Here is a 27180-nt window from a genome sequence, read left to right as displayed (position 1 = left end):
CTGGGGTCAGGTGGAGCCCTCCTGTCCTGGCGTGTTTGTAGTGGAAACCGTCACAGAGTACTTCTTTGCCGAACATTCTAGCACAGAGTCCAGCGGTTGTCCCTGATAGGTGAGCCAAGCCCAGCTCCTCGGAGGGCACCCTGTTCGTGGCCAGAAATCCCACAGGTGCCGTGGGTGTGGTGATGCCCACGTACTCTTTAGTTACTCCGTCGTCGTCGGGTGCTGAGGGATTAGACAAGAAAGGGGAAGGGTGACCTGGGTAACCTGAGCGGAGACCTGAAGGGGGGCAGAGTGGTGAGTGCAGACCGGGGGGGGGGGGGGGGTGAGCCTGGAAACAAACCACAGGACGCTGTAGGGCTTGTGGTGGGGAGGGAGAGAACTCGACAGACACCCTCCGGAGTTAGCGCTGAGGAGGAGAAGAGAGGCCATGAGTGGGCTGGAATGAAAAGATCCGAGAGTGTGGTGGGATCAAGTCTGCCCTTCACCATGCGGGTCCGGGGTGGGGGGAGGGGACACGCTCACAGGCTTGGCAGCAGGGAGCCCTTCTGTCTGCTGAACCATCTCGCTGGCCCTCTAACATCTTCTAAGACGTCCAGTACGGATAGGCCAAGCTTCGTTACATAAGGCAGTGCTAAAATGGACAGTTTGCTATCTCCGCTGTTTGGCAGCCTCCGGGTCTGGTGACGTTAAGGTCCCGGTTGCTTTTCTTGGTAGGACTTCTCAAGGTTGTAAGCATTGTCCGAACCAAACGAGTTCTTCCAGCCATGTGGTGCACATGACCGTGACGTGAAATCCGTCAGAGATTAGTAGCCACTCTGCCCCTGCGTGCTCTCTCTGTCTCCCGAGAGAAACTCCCCCATTGGCTATGCCATTGCTAGGCGGGGGGTAGGGGATGACAACTCTGTGTGTGTGTGTGTGTCAGGCCAACCTCTCCCTGGACTTCCTGGACTACAAGTCCAACTCGGAGCCCTTCTTCATGATGATATCCACTCCAGCGCCTCACTCACCATGGACAGCCGCACCTCAGTACCAGAAGGCTTTCCAGAACGTCTTCGCACCAAGAAGCAAGAACTTCAACATCCACGGCACGGTAGGTTCCTCTGGTCGTGAGGCAGGCCACACGCGCTGTGTCCAGCCGGCAGGGAGCCGGGAGCCTTGGAGGGGTTTCCTGAGGGCTCCGGAAGGGACTATGGCGCTCGTCTCTGGGACAGTGTTTGCACGGATGCACGTATAAAGTTCCTACCACACATCCAGTGAGCAGCTAGAAGAAAGACATCCCCAGGAGTGTAAAGACACTGCCACTCCCGACTGACCGTAGGCACGCCTCCTGCCTCCTCTGTGCTGGTAGTAGTAGCTAAGACGTGTCTCTAGGGACGTCTGCACGTGCAGCAGCCTGGATGGTTCTCCCTGGCCCGAGGCATGAGAAAAAAGGTGCACGGGGCAGTGGGGGGGGGGGGGATGGAAACGTGAGACAGCGGGCTGCGTGATTGAACCACAACCCGAGCTGTTACTCATGGCAGGATGGTGCCTGTCTCTCAAGTTTTCCCTAATACCTTACTTCCTTCTCCATTCTCCTACCCAAGGTACTGAATGCCCCAGACTCCTGGGACAAATCCCGTCAAGCCATCCCTGAAACTTCAAGTCCAAATATGAAGGGTCTTTCTCCCTCACACAGAAGTCCCCTTTTTAGCAACAGAAACAGTTCCCACACACCATTCTCTCCTTCCGGTCGCTGTCTCCCAAACGTGTTCCTCAGTTTGTATTTTGAGACACAGTCTCTGTAGACCAGGCTGGCCTCGAACCCAGTGACCTCATGCTTCTGCCTCCTGAGTGCTGGGATTAAAGGTGTGTGCCGCCATGCTGTCTCCTCAAAAAGTATTCTTAAGCATCCCTTGGCTGAGGGTGTAAGCAGGTCCCCACCGCCTGAGTCTCACCTGGAAGCCACAGTGCCTATAATGGTACAGAATGGGTCCAGAAGTCAGGCCCAGGAGCACCAGTTTCTGTCTGTGAAATGAGCGAGATGCTTACCCTCCTGTTCTTCTCCCTAAAGGGGAGGTCCCGAGCGAGCCTTTGATTCCTGTAATGATTAAAATATGGAGAAGCATCTGGGCCACACTCCCCACCACACCAGGGGCATGCACTTGTTAAATTAGGTTGAAAAGCTGAATTAAACTAGTGGACTAATCTCAATTATGTGTTCCAAAAAGAATTACTAGAGCCGGGCGCACACCTTTAATCCCAGCACTCTGGAGGCAGAGCCAGGAGGATCCCTGTGAGTTCAAGGCCAGCCTGGTCTACAGAGCAAGATCTAGGACAGGCACCAAAGCTACACAGAGAAACCGTGTCTCGGGAGAAAAAAAAAAGTTACTGGGAACAGCAGTAATACTGAAAACCTTAGCTAAGCCACTGCCACAGGACTTTTCAGTCACGTGTGATCTAATGTGAACCTCCAGCAGGAGAGCTTAAGATCGAATTTCTAAAACCTGTTAACCAAAGCACAGTTTGAGGAGTGTAGTTTGGAAAGGAATTGCTTAGAGCCTTGTGAATACAGGAAGAATTGATGGGATATGGGGATGTTTTTGTTATTTAAAATGTGCCTTTTATGTAAGCAAAAAGGCCCCATCCAGAATTAAACTTGAAGGAGGCTTTGTTATTTTTTTAAGATTTCATTTTTATATTTTTAAATGTTTATGTATGTGTCTGTGTCTCGGGTGTGGGCTTATGCTCTGTGTGCAGTACCCAAGGAGGCCAGAAGAGGGCTCAAATCCCCTAGAACTGGAGTTACAGGCGGTTGTGAGCTGCCCTATAGAGGCTGCTGGGAACCACGCTTGCATGCTCTGCTAGTCAGTATGTGCATGCATACTATTGCAGTGTGTGCATGCTAGTGCAGTGTGCACAGAAGTTGAAGTTTGAAACCCATGTGGCAGGATCTTTCCCGGGGATGTCAGTCTCTCGGGTTGACAGATTCCGTGGAAAGCCAGGGCGTACAGGCAGAACCTGGAGAGGTAAGTTAGTACTGGCCCGTTTGTAGCCACAGCTGACGTAGGATCAGAGTTACCACCTGAACCTCACTTTCACTAGTGGCTTCGCTGCGGCGCTCACTGGAGTCTCTGATCACCACTGCTAACAAAAGAGTGCCGGGGAGTTTACCAGTGGGAGGAGGCTGGTACAGAGTCCATCTGTCCATCTGCAGAGCTGATGTTTGTGGGAGCATGGGAAGAAGAGGCAGTCTGACGCGGCTTCGACAGCTTCCAGAGCCACGGTTCACAACCCTCCTAACACTGTGGCTTTAACACAGCTCCTCGTGCTGTGCTGACCCCCAGCCATAACATTATTTTCATCGCTAATTCATAACTGTCATTTTGTTGCTGTTACGAATCGTAATGTAATACCTGATATGTGACCCCCCTGGGGGTCGTGACCCACAGGTTGAGAACCACTGTTCTAGATAGTTGGCTGGAGTGGACATGATCCTTTGTCTTCTCTGCTATGAGACGGTGGTGACTCAGTGCTAACACTGGTGTCTTCTGACTTGCAGAACAAGCACTGGCTCATTAGGCAGGCCAAGACTCCAATGACGAACTCTTCAATCCAGTTCCTAGATGACGCCTTCAGAAGGAGGTAAACGCCGCTGCTCCGTTCTCGGCGTGGATGGCTTGAGGATGGGGGTTCCACTCTGTCGTCCTTGAGCAAGCATGGAGGCAGGCAGGTGGGAGGCGCTGTGGGGGCTGCCACTCCACAGGCGGGCAGGTGGGCAGGCAGGCAGTCCTTGTTCAAGTGCGTGAGGAAGTCTGTGGACCCCAAGACGGATTAAAACATCCGTTTTTAAGACTTGGTAAAGAAATGACAAACTATTTGCTTGAAAGTTTTTCCCCAAGCTTAAAGAAAAGGTTACATAGAAATCAGCTCAAATATTGAGCCAAGTGATTACCTTTGGTGTTTGGAATTTGCAAGACGTGCTAGGTCAATTTTTAAAAATTCACTACTCTCAGGGATTTAGCTCAGCAGTAGAGCAAGGCCCTGGGTTCGATCCTCAGCTCCAAAAAAAAAAAAATCACTACTCTCTCTTAAAGTATATTAAATTTGGATTAGAAGTCAGTAAACATTTTTATGTAGGACCAGATAATAATAGCAAATGTTGTAAACTTGCAGGCCATGTATCCCAGCAAAAAGGCAGCTTTAGGCAATATGAAAATATTGCTGTGTCAATAAAACTTTATAAAAACAGGCAATAGTCAAGCTTTGGCTTCTTGCCTATAGGCTGATGCCTAGTGTTTGGACCAGTAAACAGTAGTGTAGCACAGACTTATTTGAACCAATCTGTAGTGTTGTATAGTGAATTATTAACAACTGTCCTTTCTAATTAACTCCATTCTTATATGGTAAGAAATGAAGTGAGCTCATTATTAAAAGCCTGATTTATGTCTTTGGAAACGGATTTGAAATGAAGTAATTGTTGTGTTCTGGAATGTTCTAATCCATGTTTGCAATGACGGAGTCTGGGGGACAGAGTTGGGCGTTTGGTTTTGCTTCTGTGGGATGAGGGTTCCTGTGCAGCCATCCCCCCTGAAGTCCCGTCTCCACCCCGTGTTGGTACCCAGGTGGCAGACTCTGCTCTCGGTTGACGACCTTGTGGAGAAGCTGGTAAAGAGATTAGACGTCACTGGTGAGCTGGACAACACGTACATCTTCTATACCTCAGACAACGGCTACCATACAGGTGAGCGGCACATCCCCTGTGTCACCCATGTGAGAGGAGTCTAGCCCTTCACAGCGGGGCGCTTGCCAGGCCGAGGCCTCCTCGATGAGAAGGCACTTCCACCTCAGGAAGAAGGCGGTTTTCCTGATCCTCTGTCTCTGACGCTGAGTGAGCTGGTCTCCGACAGGAGCAGAGAATGCATTTGCCGTGTGGAGACCAGCCATGGGAAAGCGCGAGGATGAGCTCGCTGGGGGATAAGTGGAACTTAGGGAATGTGGTGTCGTAGATGGGAAACAGAAAGTTACCCTGTAAGCACAGCTTTATTACTAAATCGTGTAATTTGGGGAGCATTTCTGGCTTTTGAAAACTGCAGTATGAGTGAGCTCTGTACCCTTGACCTGCACCCTTCTAACTTGGACCCCTATAGCTAAAGACAAGTGTTTTCTCCTGTGTATGTGTATATATATATATACACATATATATATAAATATATATATATTTCCTCTTGAGTTAACATGAGGCTCGCTTTCCTTTGTGCAGATTGACTCAGCATTTAATATGCTATTGTGGGCATTCTTTAGCAGGCAGAGTAGAAGCTAGAGTGGCTGGGTGTGATGGTGTATACCTACTTACCTTACGGAGAAGGCTGAGGCAGGAGGATTGCCGGAGCCCAGGAGCTGGAGCCAGTGTGGTCAGCACAGATCCTGCCTCTTTGTGGTGGGGCACTAATTAGAAACACCTCCCTGTCTTCCTGCTCAAATTTCAGCGGCAGATGGCCAGTCCGTGCGGTCTTCCCGCCTTCCTCCTGGTTTTCCCTGTCTGTAGGTGTGGGGGGCGGGGGGCAGGGTACTGGCAGTGCTGACATCAGACTGAGCCCTTGCACACGCTAGTGGGCTGAGCGCCATCCCCAGCCCTTGGGTTTTTTGATCACTTCATCTCCCAAGTTTGCCTTAACCTCATGGTCGCCCTGCCTTGGCCTCGAGTGTTGGGATTATGGTGTACCTTGGCACCGGCTGTTTTCCTAAAGGGTTTGAAGCAACTCCCAGGCACAAATGGTTCCATGCGAATCTAATTTATCAAGCAGATAAGTCTACATGTGACCTTGAATTTTGAGTTCCTCCAAGCCTCAGTCACTACTGACTCTCTGAGAAAACACTGGTCCTGTAGAGCTTCTTATTCTGGATTTGGCTAATGACTGTCTGGTGAGGCCTTGCTTGTTCATCTCCACTCGGTATCTCCTGCAGATGGGTACTGAGAGCTGGAGCCCTGACCCAGGTCAGTGTCTGCAGACCAGAAGCGGGGGGGCCCAGCGATGCTGTGGTTTACCTCTCATCCAGTGTGTGAGCCACCGTGTCTGGCTGTCCCACTCCGGGGACGCCAGTGTGGACTGATGGCCAGGGGGTCTAAGCTGGTCCCTTCCTCTGAACCTGTCATTGAGATTCCCTCTGAAAGTTGTCGCTGAAACGTTTCCTCAAACTGAACTTTGCCAGATGTTGACATCTGACGTCCTGGTTCTGTCCTCATGGTGTGTCTGTAGGAATTCCTCAGGAGGGCCTTTCCTCCTCCTTGGCCTTGTCCCACAGTGCATCAGGGGAACGGAGTATGTTTCTCTCTATGTGGCGGTGTTTGGAGCGACATCATTCACCTGGGATCAGGTCACATGTGCATTAGTGTTTACACATGTGTCTCTCATTCACCTGGGATCAGGTTATATGTGCATTAGTGTTTACACATGTGTCTCTCATTCACCTGGGATCAGGTCACATGTGCATTAGTGTTTACACATGTGTCTCTCATTCACCTGGGATCAGGTCACATGTGCATTAGTGTTTACACATGTGTCTCTCATTCCTTCCAAGACATTATTTGGCTTAGTTTGTCCTGTTTAGAACAGATCCTTCTTAGTTACCTATCTGGAGAAGGTAAACTCATTATTTCTTCTGTCTTGTGGTGAAAAGAAACCCAGGCGAGTTTCAGTTTCTATAATAAAGCTAGAGTTAAGGGGCTGGAGGACCCGAGTTCACTTCCCAGCTCCGGGAGATCCATCATCTCCTCCTAACCTCCAAGGACGTGCACACATGTGGCATACGTTCACACGGATACACGCGTAAACACACACACACACACAAAACACATAAATAAAAAAGAAATCTTGGGGGCTGGAGAGATGGCTCAGAGGTTAAGAGCACTGACTGCTCTTCCAGGGGTCCTGAGTTCAATTCCCAGCAGCCACATGGTGGCTCACAACCATCTGTAATGAGATCTGGTGCCCTCTTCTGGCCTGTGGGGATACGTACAGACAGAACAATGTATACATAATAAATAAATAAATCTTTAAAAAAAAAAAAAAGAAAGAAATCTTAAAGCATCTTTTTCATTTTCAGCGGCTGAAATGGTGTGTGTGCCGCACACCGGTCCTGGCTCTGCTGACTCTGTGCGTTTTGTTTCAGGGCAGTTCTCTTTGCCAATAGACAAAAGACAGCTGTACGAGTTTGACATCAAAGTGCCACTGTTGGTCCGAGGGCCTGGCATCCGACCGAACCAGACAAGCAAGGTAGGTGCCGGCCTGCGGCTGACCCTGTGGACGGGCAGCGCTTGCCCTGAGAAAGTGGTACTTCCTTCCCGAGAGGAGGGCTGGTCGGTGGTGTACGCTCTTCTGCCTCCGTGAACCTTGGAGAGAGTGGCCTTTCTCTCCCCCAGCTGTCTACTGCCAGGAGTGTGTGTGTCACACCAGCATGCATGTGTCACACCAGCACGCACAGCCTTGAGTCACTTCACGATTGACTTCCGGCACTAGTGAGTCTCGGGAATCACCATCTCAAATTGTGTGGGTTTTTTCTTTCCAGTTTTCGTGTGTCTGTTTGTGTGTGTGTGTGTGTGTGTGTGTACATGCACATGTATATGCAAACATCTGGAGGCCCAGAGTTGATATCAGTAATCATCCTTGATAGTCTTCTACCGTATTCATTGAGGCAGGATGTCAGTCAGACTCAGACCCCACTGATAAAACTAGCTTTGCTACCCAGCATGCTCTGGAAATCCTGTCTCCACCTTCCAAGGTTGGAATTAAGATCAGGCTGCGTGCCCACCTTGGCTTCTGGAGATGTGAATTCTGGGTCCTCACACTTGCATGCCAAGCACCAAGTGCTGACTGTCAGCCCAGTCCTAACCCCTGAAATTATGAAGGAAGACCATGGCGTGCGCTTGGACAACCTCCAGGAGGGTTTTGATTGCCCTGTGGCATGAACAGACACTGCTCTTCATTCCCCTTTCAGCTTAGGCGGTGGAGACCCGGTGTAGGGCCCACGTGTCATACAACAGAACTTCTCAGGCTGTGCATGTGAGAATCCCCGGGTGTCTTGTTAAAATGCAGGTTCTAGCCACGCACAACTCCCCCTGCCCCCAGGTGGTATCTGCTGCTGACTGACCTCATTTGAGTATAGTATGAGGCTGTGGAATATTTGATTTTCCCTGGGGGTTGTGAACAAGTGTGCATTCACCCCCAACAGGGCATGACAGCAAACCTGGGAGAAGCTGATGAATCAGTGCATTTACTGGGGTTCCTTAGGGATGGCTCAGGAGCCTCATCGCGGGAATGTCCATCCCAGAATGGGTGTTGAGTTATGAGAGACACTTGGCTGGGGTCCTCTCCAGCTGGCAGACAGCTCCAGCGAGGAGAGTCTCCTCCAGTCCACCAACTGTTGCTGCTTGTTTATATAAACCTTAAGGGGAGGGGCTTGTGCATCATGTCATTTCCTGAACTTCCGGAATCTTACTTCCCACTCTCATGAGTCCACACACAGGAGAGCACAGTCCAGGGCTTTCCTCTTCCTCACTGAAGCTGTTCCACTCTGCCCCTCCTAGCCTGTCCTGGATCTCACTTTGTAGCCCAGGCTGGCCTCCAACTCACAGAGATCCGCCTGGCTCTGCCTCCCAAGTGCTGGGATTAAAGGCGTGTGCCACTGCCGCCCGGCTCGAGGCTGCTGCTTCTGATGGAAGTGCCCACCTCCCCAGCCTGCTTGTCCTTACAGACTCTGGAGTGGGGTTCCCCTTGGAAGTGTCTTTGCGCTCTCCCCCTACCTGGCATCCATACCTCTCTAAACCTTCATCTGCTCTCAGCTGGCTTCATATCCTGTTGAGTTTACTTCTTGTTACTCCGTGGTACCCTAAAAAGAGGAAAGATGTAGGCCTGTAATTCCCCAGCCTCCGTGTGCACTGGTGAAGTAAGGTGGACTTTGTAAGTAGAGTCAGGACTCAGAAGCTGTGTCTGTTCTCACAGTAGGGGTGTCGGCACACTTGCTGGGCTGACAGGTGGAGTAGTAGAGGTGTGAAATGCCTGGGGACCGAGGCTGCTCTGGCAGAGAGTGCCAGTTCTGTTCCCAGCACTGACAGGAAGGCGTACACGCTCCGGAACTCAGTGCTGGGGATCTGGTGACACCAGGGGTGGCCCCAGCACACACATGTACACATATATATGTGCAGGCATGTATGTATGGCGCTCAGACACAGGAGATCTAAAGTCTTTTTTAAAAAGAATGTCAGGGAACATTCCTGTGTGTTGGCAATCACCATCTGGAGGCGGAGGCTCTGACCTGTGGCCTGAGCTACCTGTCGCTGCTCAGAGGGGGATTGATGGCATCTGGGGATGCCAAAGGTTGGCTGGTTTTCTCCTCTGGCTGCACATTAGTCTAGGTCCAGATTTTGAGTAGCCGTTCTTCAAAGGGGTTTTAGAACAGGGACAGTTTCAGAGCTGGTCTGGCCCAGGGAGAGATGATGTGACTGAAAGTCAGGAGGCCAACCCTTAGCTCTCAGACTCTGACAGCAGAGAAAGCCTTGCTCTTCCTGGTCCTCAGATCGGGATGGTGCTGCATCTCCGTGTGTGTGTGTGTGTGTGTGTGTGTGTGTGTGTGTGTGTGTGTGTGTGTGTGTGTGTGTGTGTGTTCCGTGTGTGTGTGTGTGTGTGTGTGTGTGTGTGTGTGTGTGTGTGTACCCACAAAGACCAGAACAGGGTGTCAGATCCCCTAGAACAGTGGTTCTCAACCTGGGGTCACATAGCAGATATCCTGCATATCAGATTTTTTATTACAATTCATAACAGTGGCAAAGTTACAGGGTCCAGTGTGGGAGCGCGTATTCAGGTTCCTCGTGGCTTTACCCAGCAGGTCCGCATAGAGGATGATTAGGACCACGGGCCTGAGTGCAGGTGTCTGAGATGGTCTGCACTTGGCTGTGCTGGGGGAGGAGGTCTTTTGCTCCACCCCTTGGAGTCTTTATACAAACCCTGGGGCAGAAACAGTCGGGGCCCTTTGGAAAAGGTTCCAGGCCCTCTCGAGGCTATCCTTTATTTTCTGTTTATCTCCACAATGTAAATCCTTCTATCTAATATTTCCTGCTGCTCGCACTTAAGAAAATTCTGGGGCGCTGTGGGGTTGGTGGGTAAACGCCCCGCAGTCTAGCGTTAGGAAGCTTGAGAACCACTGACCTAGAGTGGGGCAGGTGTGAGGCACCTGGTGTGGGTGCTGGGAACTGAACTCAGGTTCACCGGGAGAGCGGCAAGTGCTCTCAGGCACGGAGCCAGCTCTGCAGCTGTACTCGGTACAGCCCTCCTCTGTACGCAGCGTAACTGGTGGACACCCTGGGCTGCTTCCTGGGCAGAGGAGCTAAGGGCAGAGCCACGGCAGCCACTCTCCTGCGGTGGTGCTTTAGTGTCTGCGACGCTGATTGTGTTCTGAGAGCACGCCGCCTTGTTTTCAGGAATGTTGCGGGGGTTGTGTTTCTTCCACAGCTGATGTTCGGCTTCTGTGAGACCAAGGGTAGACTCAGCTCTCTCTAGAATTTTCTGCTCCTCGTGATCTGTGTCCGTGAAAGTCTCTAGGCTCCTCAGACAGTGTGGGCACATTTTGAAACCATCTGCTTCATAGGCAAAAATCCTGTCCCACTTAGAGAAGACACAGTAGTTCTGTGTCTGTGGGGAGAAAGTACCCTGGGGACACATGTATGTTTGTGGGACTTAAGCCAGACCTTAGTGGTTCATGCTGGAATTGACAGGCCTTGCCACTGAACAAAGTCCATTAGAAAGCGTAACCATCATGCAGCTCTGGAATTGGAAGTGAGTTTTGGTGAACCTGGCCGTCACGTTTTCATCCTGGGTTTCTGTTGCTTTAATATTTAGAATTTATCCTGTGGGACGGCTCCTGCTCTCGCCCCTGGACTCTGGGGGCTCGTCTTGCCCCTCCTGTGCCGATCTCCTCATAGTTCTATCCAGACTTGCCAACTGTCAGCCAGGCTGCTCGGTTCACCCGGGGTCTGGGAAAACGGAAACTGACCCGTATGTGTGGGCCTTGCTGCTCTCTGGAGACGGCTCCGGGGAGCTTTTTCAGTGACATATGGGCTGCTGCTCCCTGGATTGTCTCGTGGAATAGGAACCCCTGACAGCTGCCGAGACGCGCTAATGGGTCCAGGGCCAGGTTGTGCGTCACCGGTTCTCCCAGCTACCAGGAAATCTGAGCCCTGATGAACAGTGCCGTGAAGATGCTCTTGCTTTTCATACGAGCCCTTCTGGTTTGGTTTTAAATTTAAAATGACAGTTAATTGATTTCTTTTTTTTTTTTAATCTCCCTCTTTGGCTGCCTAAGAGAAGTTTTCTCCATAGTTTCAAAGACTTACTATAGTGTGTGTGTGTGTGTGTGTGCACACTGGAGTGTGTGTGTGTGTGTGCGTGTGTGCGTGCATGTGCGCGCACGCGCGCGCACTGGAGTGTGTGCACAAGCCAGAGGACAGCCTTCCAAGTGCTGGGATTAAGGACATGTGCCACCGAGCCTGGCTTCTCGGCTTGTTTTTTTGAGACAAGGTCTCTCTGACCGAAGCTCACCCTGTAGGCTGAGCTGCACATAAGCATGGGGACCCGGGTTTGTTCTCAGAATCCACATGGAAAAGCCTGTAATCCCAGCACAGAGGAGGCAGGAGGCTGGAGCCCGGAGGCGCTCTAAGGCTTGCCGCCTTGGCAACCCAGTCAGTCAGTAAGCCCCAGGCAAGGAGAAACTGTTTTAGAGGAGCCACACCTGAGGTTCTTGCTTACACACACACACACACACACACACACACACACACACACACACACACACGCGTGCGCGCGCGCGAAATAAAATTTTAAATTTTTGACATTAAACTGACCCAGCCCGCACTGTGTTTAGATGGAACCATGCCGGTTTAGGTCCTTAGAGGAATTGTATACAGAAGGAATTCAGTCTTCTAAACCAAGAAAATAAGGCAAGGTGAACATGTAAGACACTGTTTCTGGTTTCTAGAATGCTTGTTTTAATTTTCTCATATATATGTATTTATTTATTGTGTGCATATGTGTATTGTGTGCATGCATGTGTCATGGTACACAATTCAGGGGACAGCTTGGGGAAGGGGGTTGATTCTCTCCTTCCACCGTGTGGGACCCAGGATTGAATTTAGGGCATCGAGCTTGGTGACCTCTGCCCTCTGGGCCGTCAATCACATGGGCCCTAGAATGTTTCAATTAAAACAGGTGTTTTGTGCTCTTTAAAGTAATTTGTTGATCAATTAAGTAAGTTTTCTGCAGCCTTCATGGTCTATTGAAAGTGGTACACACCTGTGGTCCCAGCGTTGAGGTGGCCGAAGATGGAGAATCACAAGTTTAAGACTAGCCTGGGCTACCCGGCATACCCTGTCTAAAGTAAATTGAGGATGGGGCGGTAGTATTGTCATTTTGAAAACTATAAAATGAGCTCATCTTCCTTGGTGTTGGCAAACATCAAACTTTGAGACTTTAATAAAATGTTTGTGGCTGGGGAACAGCCTAGTCTACGTAAGTGAGTTCCAGAACAGCCAGGGCTACTAGGAAAACCGTGTCTAAAAAAAAGAAAAAAGGAGAGTGTGAGTGGGCTGGCGCGATGGCTCGGCAGTTAAGAACAACGGTTGCTCTTGCAGAGGACCCGGGTTCAGTTCCCAGCACCCACACCCCACACCGGTGGCTCATAACCATCTGTAACTCCAGTTCCAGGGGGTCTGACACCCTCTTCTGGCCTGTGTGGATGTATTTATATCCATGCAGGCAAAACACTCATATACATAAAATAAGAATATATAAATCTTTAAGAATGTTAGGAATGCATGTGAGGTCAAATCTAGTGAAGGAAGGTGAACGTCAAGTTGGAAAATAATTGGTTTGCAGCAGTGGTCAGCAGTGCTCCCACGGTTCATGACGGAGAAATCGCAGACGTTTTTTCAGATGGTCTGATAGTGACCGTGTGGTCAGATGCGTGAGTGCATGCGTAACATCCGCATGCATTTGTGGACACGCCTGACAAGCCTGTGTCTTCAGCTGCAGCTGAGTGTCTGGAGCCGGGAGGAGAGAGCGGGTTATGGGAAAGCGATGGTGCTGTTGGTTTCTGGTGGGTGGTTCAGGGTCTCCGAGCTGGCAGAGGAAGACGAGATTGGTTGTGCTCCAGACTCTTTTCATCACTCGTACAGATGCTGGTCTCCAATATTGACCTGGGCCCCACGATCCTGGACCTCGCTGGCTATGACCTGAATAAGACACAGATGGATGGGGTGTCCTTACTGCCCATTCTGGTGAGTATAAAGCCCACAAAGAACCAGGGCCAGAACTCTGAAATAAACCCCAGGTAGACAAAGAAAAGTTAAAGTTACCAAGTCTGGTAGGCAAAGGGAGGGGATTTGTCTCTTGCCTTGTGGTAGACAGGAGTTTCCTAAAGGAGAGGACTGACTGGACCACTTGTCACCTCCAGCCTTCTGTATTCTCTTTCCCCTCACCTCCCAGAACAAACCTAAGGTGACCGACGGGTTGAAAAGAACATTTGCAACTTCCATACAAGAGGACAGTTGAAGGCATGGGAGGTCTTAGAGAGAGAGGTTGACATCCCAGTAGAAATAAGCCAGAGAGTAGTGAGTGACCACCTGTGGAGGACGGGGGAACGGCCCAGGTCAGTGTGGAAGGGTCACTCAGCGTCGTCAAAGAGATGCTGAAGTGAAGGAGGCCTGTGTCGCCTGCAGGGTGGCAGGGACTGAAGATGAACGCCCAGTGTTGCACAAGTCTGAGTGTGGAAACGTGCTTGCACACTGTTCATGAGGTGCGGGCAAATACTGACCTGAGTGCAGTTAGAAAGATTGCACTATCAGCAGGCTGCGGCCGCGGCTCATAGCAGAGCGTTCACATAGTGTACAAAGGCCTTGGGTTCTTTCTGAAAGGGGGGTGGGCAGAGGAGGAGGAAGGAGAAAGAGGAGGAGAGATCAGTATTGCCCACACTGATGCCGCTTCTCCTCGTGGTCCCCGTGCTAGTTAGCTGTGTTACCTTAAGTCTCGCTTTGAGCTTTAAGCGCGCGCGTGTGCGCGCGCACGCACACACACACACACACACACACACACACACACACACACACACACACACACACACGATTCTTCAGTGGATCTGTCTGGGCTTTTTTAAAATTCAGTGTTTGCAAGATGGATCCATACTGTTCTCGGCTACCTGATGCTCCATCACCTGACTCCATCACACCCAGTTGTGGGTCTCCTCCCGGCTAGTGTCTGTGCTGCTCTGGCTCTCTCGTGGTCGCACCGCCACCCTCACACTCCCAGACACACTGTCCCTCCCTCCTCTCCCGGCTGCTTTCACTCAGCGTGTCTCTGGAATCCTCCACATTGCAGCCTGTATCCGTCCTTCGTTCCTTCCAGCGTGCTGAGTACCATTCTTCCTCGCCTCCAAGGAGACCTGGCACTCTGTGTGTTCACCACACCGGTGTGCGGGCCGTTGTTGCTTTGGGGCAATCTTGACTAACCCCGTTACGAACATTTACGTGAGTCTCTGTAGACACACGTTTTCAGTTCTCTGTGTGCTCAGTGTCCATGTGGTGACTATAAGTCTGCCTTTTCAAAGACCACCGGACTGTTGACCCTGTTGTGTATTTCCATCAGCCTTGTGCAAGGGTTTGAATTTTCCTACACCTTCAACACTTGATCATTTTTGTTGTGTTATCATAGCAGGTGTGGAGGCGTCTCCCCGAGGTCCTCCTCAGCGGTTCTGGAGTCACGATAGGCTCCTTGCCGTGTGCGTACTGGTGAACACATCATTGTTGACGTGTCGTCTGTTCAGAGCCTCCACTCACTTTCAGTTGCACTGTGGGTGAGAGACTCTGCTGTCTTCTCCCCTGTGAAGCATCTGTGTCTGCCCATGCCGCTCTACCTGCGGCTCCTCTTTCCTCTGCCACACGGTAGGAAAAAGCGTGAGCATACATCCATGGGTGTAGACGTGAGTGCTGAGGTCAGTCTTCAGGGGCTGGTCCCCACCTTTTCCTTGTTTGAGAAGGTCTTGGTGCTGCTGGGGAAGCCAGGCTGGCTGGCCCACGAGCTCCCATCTTCCCATGGAGAAGTGCTGGGCTGTAGATGCTTGTGCTTCTCTGCAGGCTCTGGGGGTCTGAACTCAGGCTGTCAGGCGTGTGTGGTGCGTCCTCTCCCCACCGAGACGCCTCCCCAGCCCTCTTCGTGTTTTTATTCCTGTATTTATGAAAACGCTTCAACATTCCAAGTTCGAGATCTCTTCCTTGATTTTCTTCCATGAGTTTCACAGTTCTGTCTCTTGTGTATCGGGGAAGATTTTCCTGTGGTTTCGGCCAGGAATCGTATTTTTTCTCTGTAGATACTCAGGTGTCCCTCTGACCCACTGGCCCTTGCTTGCTGTACGTCTTTGCCTCCAGAGTGGTAACCAAGTCTATCTCTGTGGGTCTCCCTCTCTCCACATTCTGTGTTCCATAGAAACCTGAGAATTGGCTTTGGGCTGGGAATGTCTGGGATCTGTGGATCCATTAGGGAAACTGGTATCTTTTAACTTCACGTGAGTCAGGGCCAGGCTAAAAGGCGCTGGGTTGTACAGAAGGGACCTCGCTCGGCACGTTTCTGAAAGCGCCACCTCACACTTCGTGCCCTGTTAGCTCTCTTTTTGAGGTTGTTATTAAGAAACACATATTAGGCCAGTTAGATGGTCACATGTGGTTTTTTAAGTGAACTAAAGTACGATGCAGAGTCATTAGTTCCTTGATTGCATTGGCTTCGTCCTGTGGGCAGACCAGCAGCTCACACACCACAGCCTCAGGACCAGATCTAAGCCAGCCCTGGCTTTGAGAGTGAAGGCCGAATGGAGTAGAGTCCCACTCACCCTGAGATGAGTAGATGTCACAGATCACGTAGGTGTAGAACATAAATATATACACATAGGCCTTTTTCAGGAAAAAAAATGGCCTTTTTTCATTGCCATGGATGCTGGGTGGACATGGCAGCCCGCCCCTGACTCCAGCACCAAGAGACTGACAGGTCCCGAGACCTTGCACCATCCAACTTGCCTACTCGTCTGTCTCCAGCTTTGCCCCCTCGATGGCATGCAGCGGCTTCCCTCAGTCGCTTAAGTGACTTCACGTCCACGCCTCCAGTAGAGATATCAGGGGTCACAGAGTCACCGCAGTAGGAGTTTGAATGGAGAGGAATCCAGATGACGGTCTTTGGGGACGCATCAGGGACTTTCTCTTGCCTCCTGGCTAGTGTGTAATCCTTCATCCGCCTCTGCATTTCATCACATGTAAACTTCTTTCCCAGATGTTGGCTGCCGCCTCTTCATGTTTCCTGGGAATCTCTGCACACTGACAGGGACGTCTGGGGAGTTTCTCTGCTCTTTTCTGAAGGTCTGCACAAAGGTGGCATAAGCCAACATCCTTTCTTCTTGTTCCTGGTCTGCGCAGCCTAGGGCATGACTCCCCAGCTGAATACTAGCTGCCTCGAGCCCCCCAGGAATGTCTAATGGGATGTTAATTCATACCCTGAGTCTCAACTTGGTCCCCGTTATAATCACTTGGGGAAACGAGATACTATAGTGCTGGGTCCCCCTCCCCTGAGAGATGCTGATTTAATTGGCATGGGCAATTTTTCAGGTTCCTTCAAGTCTCCGCAGGTACTCTTCCTCCTCTGGACACTTGATCCCCGAGTGCGGGACTCTGAGGTCTACCCACGCATGACTTACAGCTCTCCCCAACTCTAGCAGTGTGAGCAAGGACGAGGTGGCTCTTCTGGGGTCTCCAGTGACTCGGAATCTGAAGCCTGGACCGGCAGTTTTGTTCAAGTTTTAGTGTGTAGCCATGAGTTAACAATCCCCACTGCTGACTCTCCTTTCAGAGTCTTTGGCATTCACGGCCTGTGTAAGCTAACACCCATCCCCCACTAGGTCTCCCAGCTCGGGTGTTCTTGAGAGGCATGGTTCTCAGACTGACACTGGGCATGCCCGCGGGCTCTCCACCCGGATTGAAAGCTGGGGGTTTGCATTTACGATCGATGCTGATGATAGAACCACACCAACCAACGATGGGATCTAGAGATGAACAGGAAAAGGCCCAAGGCAGGCCAGATCAGAAGGACCCTTGTGTCCTGCTCACAGTTTCCTAGATATAAATGTCCTCTCTGCTGCTTACCTAGAGTGTGTGAGACCCAGCCTCGGTCACTAGCACCAGGAACAATATTCCGCGGACTTGAGATGGTGTCAAGCAAGCTGCCATCCAGCTGTTGAGGAAGACATTAGGTTGGCCAGGTCAAAGGGACCCTAACGTCAGCCTTCGGCCTTCTGTTCATCTCTAGATCCTGTCCATGGCTGACCTCTGAAGCGCAGCCTTGCTCTGTCCCTTCCTCAGAACCATCTCCTGCCTGTTACTCTTCCGAGATGGCTCTTTCTGTTGCCCAGTGATCAGGGCTCAGTTATCCCTCGTGCCTCAGCCTCCCGAGTAGCTGGTGCTGGAGACTTGTCCCCTGGGCCCAGCCTGCCCGCTGCTTGGGGCCTCCGGGCATTCAGGCCCTGGCTGTCTACCCTCCCCTGTTCCTGCTTCCTCCTCTTGGAAGCTGGGGTTCGTGACCCACCTGGGTCCATGTTCTCTGCGATCCCGATTCATCCGCTTTCGACCTCAAACTTGCTCCTGTTCTTGGACTTCCTTTTCCCAGCGTTCACCTGCGTGGCTCAAGTGTTTGCGGTTCCAATGCCGCCGCCTCTCTCGGCACAGCCAACGTGCAGCATAGTAAACGTGGCGTGTGGGTTGTGCTTTCAGGGTGTACACCCTGCACCGCCCATGTGTCTCTCTCAGCTAGGCACTGTTGGCACTGACCTTGACCAGAGATCCATGCACCACCGTCCATTCTTGTCCTTCCTGCCGGCACGCTTCACATATGGCCCTGTGAAGGGATATAAGACATTCTAAGCATCTGGCCGTCACTCTGAAGACTGAAGCCCAGCAATGACAGCAGTGTCTCTCACACGCACGCGCAGAGTGAGCTGCCCCCTCGGGCAGCAGAGTGAGCACTGATCCTCACCTTCCATCCGCGCCTCACAGAACCCACCTCTGCTCTTTTTCTAGAAAGGGGCCAGTAACGTGACCTGGAGGTCAGACGTCCTGGTGGAATATCAAGGAGAAGGCCGGAACGTCACTGACCCGACCTGTCCTTCCCTGAGTCCCGGAGTGTCTGTGAGTAACAGCTTTCTCCCCTGAGGCAGGTGCCGGATAGCTGCTCCTGGCTCCCGAGTGGTGCTGCCGGCTTCAGGCTCGCCCCGCGTGCACACACACACACACACACACACAGACATACACACACACACAGAGACATACACACACATACACACACAGACATATACACACACACACACACACACACAGACATACACACACACACAGAGACACACACGCACATACACAAACACACACACACAAACACACACACACACACACCTTACCCTCTCTCTGCCTGGTACCAAGCAGGTCACGCAGATGGTGACAGCCACATTGACCTGGCTCTGGGACATGGAGCACCGGTTCTCCAGACACTGAAGTGTCCTGAGTAAAGGGCCCAGCCCAGTGTGGGGGCACAGACTTTCATCCTGGGTCTGGAAGGCAGAGAAAATGGATCTCTGAGTTCCAGGCCAGCAGGGACTACATAGGGAGCCCCTGGGGTGGTTCTGTTTTGTTGGTTTTCTAAAATGCGTGTGTATAGACAGAATACAACCAACTGTGGGCTAGCAGAGCCTGTGGAAAACTGGGAGTGTGGTCCTTCCTGGTGCTGAGCTCTTGGGGCCCTCTCTGTATTTTCCTTCTTACCCCAGGATGGCAGCTCCAGACTGCCTTTCAGAGAGTCTCACTTGACACCTGCCCCCCCTCCCCGGTGACTGGCTTCAGCCAGCCTTTTGTTACTATGGCAGAGCCGTCCGTCCTCATTTAACTTGTACAATCTTCCCCCAGCAATGTTTCCCCGACTGCGTGTGTGAGGACGCTTACAACAATACCTATGCCTGTGTGCGGACGCTCTCGGCCCTCTGGAACCTCCAGTACTGCGAGTTCGATGACCAGGAGGTAAGGGGGCTCGGGCCTCGTCACCCCCACCTCCACCGCGTCTGTTGCTGGTGTTCGGCTGCTTGGCCTTGGTGGCGCAAGGTCGATTCTAGAGCACTACCCGGGTGTGTGTGTGTGTGTGTCTGTGTGTCTGTGTGTGTGTCTGTGTGTCTGTGTGTGTGGTGTGTGTCTGTCTGTCTGTCTGTCTTCGCTACACTTCCCTGACGTCTCGCACACTTCACGGGAGACTCTTCGCTCTCTGACTGACATTTCTCCCCGGAGTCTTCTCTGCTCACCACCTCCACATCCCACTCACTTTAAACGCGCAGTTGACTTGCAGAATGGCACGTGCCTGCTGCTCTGTGGGCTTCCCGGGTTGTAAACTGAGGCCCCTCGGCACCCCGACAGGCTGGCCAGCCTCTGACTTGCCCAGAAGCTCCCTTTGCTCACACAACACAAGCCGCTGCTGTCTGCTACGAGAGCAGAGAGACGGGCGGGAAGGGCCGTCCTGGGGAGAGGGGGGGCCCCGGTCATAATTGGTAATTGTGGGGGACACCAGGGCCTTGAAGCCACATGCGGGTGCTCAGCGTGCGCTCACCGGCCCTGCCCGGCCCTCGTCTGAAGTAAGCGCTCTCCTGTGTTCTTCCCAAGTGGACTCTTCCCCTGCTTACAGCTCAGCAGCGCATGGAGGAGGAAGCGAGCTTCGCTGCCGCCGAGCTGCCCTTGCCCGCGTGCGTCTGTCTGTCCGTCCGTCCGTCCGTCTGTCTGTGTGATAACACTGCTGAGTGGTGCTCTGAGGGCAGCGATTTGAAGCCGTCAGGGGCAGCACTTGACTCCCACGTCCTGGCTCCCGTTGGCCTCTGTTTGGAAAACAGTGGGCGGATGAGAGGAAGGACTGAGGCCAGGCAGGAACTACCCCGAGCCACTCTCTAAGAGAGGAAGAGGTTCCCGCCCGAGTCAGAGCCGACCTCTCCCCTCCGCTGAACCCCGCTGAACCTCGCTGAACCCCGGATCCGAGGCACAGACGGCTTCTCCCCACTGACGAGCTGCAGTGCCGTTTGGTACTGAGGCCGGGCCATCGAGGGCTCGCTCCCGGTCACCCTCTAGAGGGCCATAAGTTACTCCTGAAGACAGTAGTGGACGGTGGCCCCAGCTCAGCATGGGGCTCTATGTGCAGTGCAGGTGAACCCCGACACAGACAGTGTGTGAAGCCTTAGACAAACCACGTGATGAATGGGCCTTGGTTTCTCGTCTGTGTCTTCCCTTTCCATTCAGAAATAATTGCCTTAGGAGTATCTTCTCAGCATAACCTCTGCTCTTTTCCTTTCCTCCGTCTTCCTCTGCCTCTAGGTGTTCGTAGAAGTCTATAATATAACTGCAGATCCAGACCAGATCACCAACATTGCTAAAAGTATAGACCCCGAGCTTTTGGGAAAGATGAATTACCGCCTGATGATGCTCCAGTCCTGTTCGGGCCCAACCTGCCGCACACCAGGAGTCTTTGACCCCGGGTAAGTGTCCGTCTTCAGTGACTCTGCTGCCGTCTCTAGAGGTCACGCTCTTCTGGAAGAGAGGGAGGCCATGGTCTGCTGCCTGCCTGGAGCTGTGTGTTCTGGAGAGGGAGGCCATGGCTGCCTCCTGGAGCCATGTGTTCTGGAGGGGGAGGCCTTGGCTGCCTCCTGGAGCCGTGTGTTCTGGAGAGGGAGGCCTTGGCTGCCTCCTGGAGCCGTGTGTTCTGGAGGGGGAGGCCTTGGCTGCTGCCTCCTGGAGCCGTGTGTTCTGGAGGGGGAGGCCTTGGCTGCTACCTCCTGGAGCCGTGTGTTCTGGAGGGGGAGGCCTTGGCTGCCTCCTGGAGCCGTGTGTTCTGGAGGGGGAGGCCTTGGCTGCTGCCTCCTGGAGCCGTGTGTTCTGGAGAGGGAGGCCTTGGTCTGCTGCCTCCTGGAGCCGTGTGTTCTGGAGAGGGAGGCCTTGGTCTGCTGCCTCCTGGAGCCGTGTGTTCTGGAGAGGGAGGCCTTGGCTGCCTCCTGGAGCCGTGTGTTCTGGAGGGGGAGGCCTTGGCTGCCTCCTGGAGCCGTGTGTTCTGGAGGGGGAGGCCTTGGCTGCCTCCTGGAGCCGTGTGTTCTGGAGAGGGAGGCCTTGGCTGCCTCCTGGAGCCGTGTGTTCTGGAGGGGGAGGCCATGGCTGCCGCCTGGAGCCCTGTGTTCTGGAGGGGGAGGCCTTGGCTGCCTCCTGGAGCTGTGTGTTCTGGAGGGGGAGGCCTTGGCTGCTGCCTCCTGGAGCCCTGTGTTCTGGAGGGGGAGGCCTTGGCTGCCTCCTGGAGCCGTGTGTTCTGGAGAGGGAGGCCTTGGCTGCCTCCTGGAGCCCTGTGTTCTGGAGGGGGAGGCCTTGGCTGCTGCCTCCTGGAGCCCTGTGTTCTGGAGAAGGAGGCCTTGGCTGCCTCCTGGAGCCGTGTGTTCTGGAGGGGGAGGCCTTGGCTGCCTCCTGGAGCCCTGTGTTCTGGAGAGGGAGGCCTTGGCTGCCTGCCTGGAGCCGTGTGTTCTGGAGAGGGAGGCCTTGGCTGCCTCCTGGAGCCGTGTGTTCTGGAGGGGGAGGCCTTGGCTGCTGCCTCCTGGAGCCGTGTGTTCTGGAGGGGGAGGCCATGGCTGCCTCCTGGAGCCGTGTGTTCTGGAGAGGGAGGCCTTGGCTGCTGCCTCCTGGAGCCCTGTGTTCTGGAGAGGGAGGCCTTGGCTGCTGCCTCCTGGAGCCCTGTGTTCTGGAGAGGGAGGCCTTGGCTGCTGCCTCCTGGAGCCCTGTGTTCTGGAGAGGGAGGCCTTGGCTGCTGCCTCCTGGAGCCGTGTGTTCTGGAGGGGGAGGCCTTGGCTGCCACCTGGAGCTGTGTGTTCTGGAGAGGGAGGCCTTGGCTGCCGCCTGGAGCCGTGTGTTCTGGAGGGGGAGGCCATGGCTGCCTCCTGGAGCCGTGTGTTCTGGAGGGGGAGGCCTTGGCTGCCTCCTGGAGCCGTGTGTTCTGGAGGGGGGGGCCTTGGCTGCCTCCTGGAGCTGTGTGTTCTGGAGGGGGGGGCCTTGGCTGCCTCCTGGAGCTGTGTGTTCTGGAGGGGGGGGGCCTTGGCTGCCTCCTGGAGCCGTGTGTTCTGGAGGGGGAGGCCATGGCTGCCGCCTGGAGCCGTGTGTTCTGCTGCTCTTCACGGGAATGCCGTGTTCTCGCTGTGTCAGTGTGCCGTGCTGGGAAAGGAAACCGCCTGGCACTTGGCTCTCTGCCAGTGGCTGCTGAGTCCGCAAGCGCAGCCCTGCTCTCCTGTCTCCTTGGTCACCCTGGTCAGCTCTGGCCAGGTGCTGCCCTGGTCCTAACGCTTCCAAGAGCATACCGCTTCATTCCTAGGAATCCAGAGTATAAGCATGGACGAAAACAGGTGGGACTCAGACGGTAAACAGAAAGAACCCCACTGCAGTGCTGAGTGTGAATGGCACTTCCCACCTGCGAGGCCACGTGTGCCCCGCACTCTGAACTGCTTACACAGTACGGGGCCTGCAGGACACTGGCTGCACTGCCCGTGCATTCATGCCGCACCAGCAAGAAGCATGCCGCTATTTTATGCTTGGAAATTAGGAAGATGAAATCAGCATGTCACTGGGAAAAGATGATTTCAGCTCTCAAAGCGATGTGGGGGTGAGGAAGGTGAGGTGTCCAGTTGACTCACGGTCAGGTATAGCTTAGCCTTCTTCACAGTGGATTGATCTGTTCTCCAATTTAGAGATGAAGGAAATATGAATCAGTAGAGGAAAAGGTACACACAGCCAGAAACACAGACTCCAGACTGCCATACTCACAGTAGGACGCTCACCTACATTCTCACAGGACCCCTTGGCTCAAGTCCCAGCTTGAAGTTTTTTGTTTTGTTTTCAGAGAGGTCTCTCTGACTGTCTTAGAAGTTGGGATGTCGACCAGGCTGCTTCTGCCTTCCCGGGTGCTGCTGGGATTAAAGGCACACCACCATCCCTTGCTCCCTTGCTAAAAAAAAAAAAAGAAAGAAAGAAAGAAAGGAAATAGCTGGGCAACTGTATGGGCAGACAGTGTTCGTCATTTTATCCAGCTTAAGCAAGTGTGAGTGTGGTGAGGCTGGGCAGCACCCAACCTCTCTGAAACAGGTCAGTCTCCAAAGCTGCCTTTGCTCTCGTGTTCCAGCCATCCCAATGACTTAATACTTTGAACCATACAGTCTCGGGCTGGCTCTGGGAACTGAAAGCCAGAGTCTGACTAAACCCTCAAAAGGAGATGGGAGTTATCTGCAGGATTAGGACGTGTGGCCGACCACCCCGGTGACTCTGCTCCCGGAACACAGACCTCCCACAGCGTCTGGCCAGCCAGAGCAGGGTGGCTGCGGGTGCTGGCTTTTTCCGGGCATCTGGATCAGTGGTCTGCTTCCCAGAGATCCCTCAGCCCAACACGCACATTTCACGTCAGGAAGTTTTTTGCCCAGGGGTCACCTCTGAAGCACGGATTCGTCATGGTCCTGTTTCCCCAGCACTGGTTAACCCAAAACAGCCTTTATAATTCACCCCGATGCTTATTTAATGCGGAAGTCGCTGGCTTTGTGTGCTCTTGTTGACCTGCGCTGTGTAAACACCGGCCGAGTTTGTTTCTAACTTATCATCCAGGTTATGCTTTTCTACCAAACATTTGGTCTTAGAGTCCTCTGCAGTAGGTCACCAGACTAGATCCTGTAGGGACAGCCGTTGGCACCCAGCCACACACGTTCCTGTCACTGTCGTGGCCAGATGGTCCAGTTGTGCCTCTTCCTGTCCTCTGGCTCTCTACAAAGTGTTGCTGCAGCAGCTGACCCACACGCAGGAGCAAGTGTGAAGTCCATGCAGTGTGCTTCCTTCCGGTCAGCACGTGGAAAGCCAGTCTGTAGTCTTTATATAGTACTAGCTGTCCCCACTGAGGGTTCACTTGGAGGGGTCCCTACATTTTACGTAAAGGCCTTTCTGTTGGATGACCAGAGGCATTTGGAGTTGTCTAAATTCGTAAGCCGGGTTCAGGCGCCCATCTGAGGTCCGTGGACCTGAGGACTGTCCCTTAACCCACCTGCCTTTAATCCCAGCACTGGGGCCCGAGGCAGCAGATCTGTGAGTTTGAGGGCAGCCTGATCTGTGTAGATATTTCCAGGCCAGCCAGGGCTATGTAGTAATGTTTTTTTTTAAAGAACCTCCTGCATTTTACCATTAACATGTTCTCAGCTCCCAGCCTGTGTGGAAATATTCTCACCTTCAGAAACCACGGTTATCTTCTTGTCTCCTCCAACCAGCCCCCTCTGGTGTGTCAGCCCCTCCTGCCCACTGGAGAGTAGGCCGTGAGGTCTCCGTGGCTAGCTCGAGTTCACGTGACATCCTTCTCCTCCTTCCCTCAGGTACAGGTTTGACCTGCGTCTCATGTTCAGCAGTCACAGCAGCGTCAGGACAAGAAGGTTCTCGAAGCACCCTCTGTAGCGCGGTGCCCAGCCTCTGCAGTTGGATCCTGCACACCCCTTTCTCATGAAATGGTTGTGGTAGGAGCCCATGCCTGGAAGAGCTCTGGCCTGGCTGTTTGGGGTCCTGTTGGAAAAAACCACCCGGTCAGCTGACTTCCAGTACTGTGAATCCACCCCTGTGTCAGAAGTGGCTGACCCTGTCTCTTCCTCAGATGACAACCAACACTCCTGAGGTCTTGGTCCTCTCCATGTCCCTTCATCTCGGGTGGGCGCAGCGTGTGATGATCTCCCACATGGTCAAGTCTAAATCCGTAAAACTGTTCAGGTCAATGGCAATACTTTGGGGCAGAAAGAAAAGGCCTTTTGGTCCGGAGCTCGCCCCCAAATCCAAAGTCCTGTCTGTCTAGCATTTCAGACTGAGCCTCTCACTGTCAAAAACACATGCAGCCCCGAAAAGAACTGTTTGTGGAGATGTGGAGAACAGATGTTTCTCACTTCCATCACGGTGCGCTAAACATGCAGCTTGTCACCCAAGCTCTGTCCTATTCTGCTGGAACCCTGGGCTGTGCTGATGCAGCAGTCTGGGGGGGTCAAGGCGAATCCCCGGGAGCTCTGGAAGCCATCGGCTCTTCAGTGGCTCCAGCCACCGCCGTGAGTGCTCAGAGGCACTGGGGAGAGGCCTGCCGAGGGGAGGGCCAGAGCAGACAGGGCTCCTGGGGGAGCAGGCAGGTGGACGGGGGGCTGCCCAGAAGTGCCTGTCGGGAGGGATGGCGAGTGTCGAAGTCAGTGACCGGCTGCAGTTAGTGACCGGCTGGTGTGAAGGACCAGCAGCTTCATCCCCATCCCCCTCCCCCTCACGAAAGCTCTTGAGTTTCCAGTCGGTATCCCCGGCCCAGGGTTCCTTGCCGCCCAGAACGACATCGTTGTCCTGCTCCATCACCAAAAGACCGAGTCCACTCTGACATTTCCCGGAAGGACCGCGTGCTGCCAGGACAGCAGAGGGGGAGGGAGAGCTGGGGTTAACCTGTTCGGCTTAGGCAGTGAGTGACCCAAGCTCTACACGGCCTCTGTCCAGCTTTAAACACTGCAACACACAGCTAGAAGTCACTTGGGGATGCCAGAGGCCATGTTGGGGTAATAGCCATGGAGTTGATTCCTTTACCTCGTGACCCCAGCAACTGCGGTGATACTGAGAATCTGGCAATGGAGGGAAAACCTTTTTAAGTTTCAGAATTGAATATGGGTACTGGCTCCATTCACTCCCCCGGGATTCCAAACACCATCCGTCTCTATTAGTGAGAGTTGGTCTAAGCTGTCCCCAGATAAAAAGTAACCAGCTTTTTTTTACCAGTCCGTGGGCCGTCACGTCCTATTCTTCAGTTTTGTGGCTGGCTCCTGGAAGTAAGCAAAGCCAGAATGACCGGTCAGCTGCCAGGAGGGTTTCTACCTCGCTGTCCTTAGAGTCAGGGGACACAGTCGGGTGGTGGGACAGTTCTGGGGCCGTTCCTGCCAACCCCCGAGTGGACCTCAGTTTATCCTGACAGAGTGCAGCGTGCACGGCTTCCCACCTACAAGGGGCGCACGGCAAGAGCCCTGGAATCTGTACTCATGTGAATTTTGACGTCTCCTTTGAAGGCCGGGGCCGTGTCCGCCGGTGCTTTTCAAAATAGAGAACCGTAAAAGCAAAATGGAATGCAGGGACCTTGCCTTCTAAGATTTCCTGTTTCAGAACTGCCCCTCAGACACCGTTTCAAAGTAGGGTACACGTTTGGAGTGTCTTTGGGCTTAACAAAAGGTACCGTCGCAACACCTTTGGAATTGTCAGTGCTAGGGGTTTCGTACGAAATAGTAGGGGTAGCTGTGGAAGTTACACCTTAACCTATGAGAAACATCCAGAAGTATCTGCAGACAACATTTTCTCTTTTTTCATGAAAGACAGTGGGCCAGACTCCTCCAGAGAAAGCGCAGGGGGTACCCCAGCCGAACAGCACTGGGGTCGCTGGTACAATACCGTTCTTCAGTTCACCAGCTCCTTCTGCTCAGTGGACTGAATTCCCTTCTCAGTATCACCTGTTCGCGACGTCCCTCCGCCCCGGCTCTGTCATCTCATTCACGTAGAAAGTGCCCTTCAAAGGCCCCTGTTCACTGCTGCACTTTTCGATGATTAAAACTTATTTCTGTTCTAGTGGCAACGTGTCCTTTGTTTGAGTCATCACGTAGCAGTCCTCACACGGCGTGAGGAGGTGGCTGCTTCCCGGGGTTTCGTGGGGCTGGGGACCAGACTCGGGGCTGACAAGTATCAGGTCGGATAACCATTCCGCTGCTGTGTGAAGATCATCGCTGACCGACCTAGCAGTGAAAATGGACCGTTGCTGGGCTGGAGAGATGGTTCGGAGGTTAAGAGCACTGGCTGCTCTTCCAGAGGTCCTGAGTTCAATTCCCAGCAACCACATGGTGGCTCACAACCATCTGTAATGAGATGTGGTGCCCTCTTCTGGCCTGCAGGCATACATGCAGGCAGAACCCTGCATACATAATAAATATTTAAAAAGGAAAAAATGGATCATTTCCTCATCTACCTGGAATGTAGCCCTCACATACCAGTCCCTACTAATC

At 53.0% G+C, this 27180-nt stretch overlaps 1 protein-coding gene across 1 annotated transcript in view; it reads left to right on the top strand.

Moving 5' to 3' along the window:
• Gns (glucosamine (N-acetyl)-6-sulfatase) overlaps nt 1-26752 on the top strand; it is a 39776-nt gene extending 13024 nt beyond the window's left edge. The window contains exons 6-14 of the mRNA XM_076554175.1: nt 923-1090; nt 3539-3621; nt 4602-4720; nt 7150-7253; nt 13202-13303; nt 18134-18241; nt 19010-19120; nt 20450-20610; nt 24505-26752. Of these exons, the coding sequence (XP_076410290.1) occupies nt 923-1090; nt 3539-3621; nt 4602-4720; nt 7150-7253; nt 13202-13303; nt 18134-18241; nt 19010-19120; nt 20450-20610; nt 24505-24583 (1035 nt within the window). The 3' untranslated portion in view covers nt 24584-26752. The remainder of the gene's footprint in view (nt 1-922; nt 1091-3538; nt 3622-4601; nt 4721-7149; nt 7254-13201; nt 13304-18133; nt 18242-19009; nt 19121-20449; nt 20611-24504) is intronic.
• Nucleotides 26753-27180: the final 428 nt, after the last annotated feature.

This window comes from Peromyscus maniculatus, chromosome 18 (genome assembly GCF_049852395.1).
Source record: "Peromyscus maniculatus bairdii isolate BWxNUB_F1_BW_parent chromosome 18, HU_Pman_BW_mat_3.1, whole genome shotgun sequence".
Classification (NCBI taxonomy): domain Eukaryota; kingdom Metazoa; phylum Chordata; class Mammalia; order Rodentia; family Cricetidae; genus Peromyscus; species Peromyscus maniculatus.
This window is presented reverse-complemented; position numbering and strand designations above follow the sequence as displayed.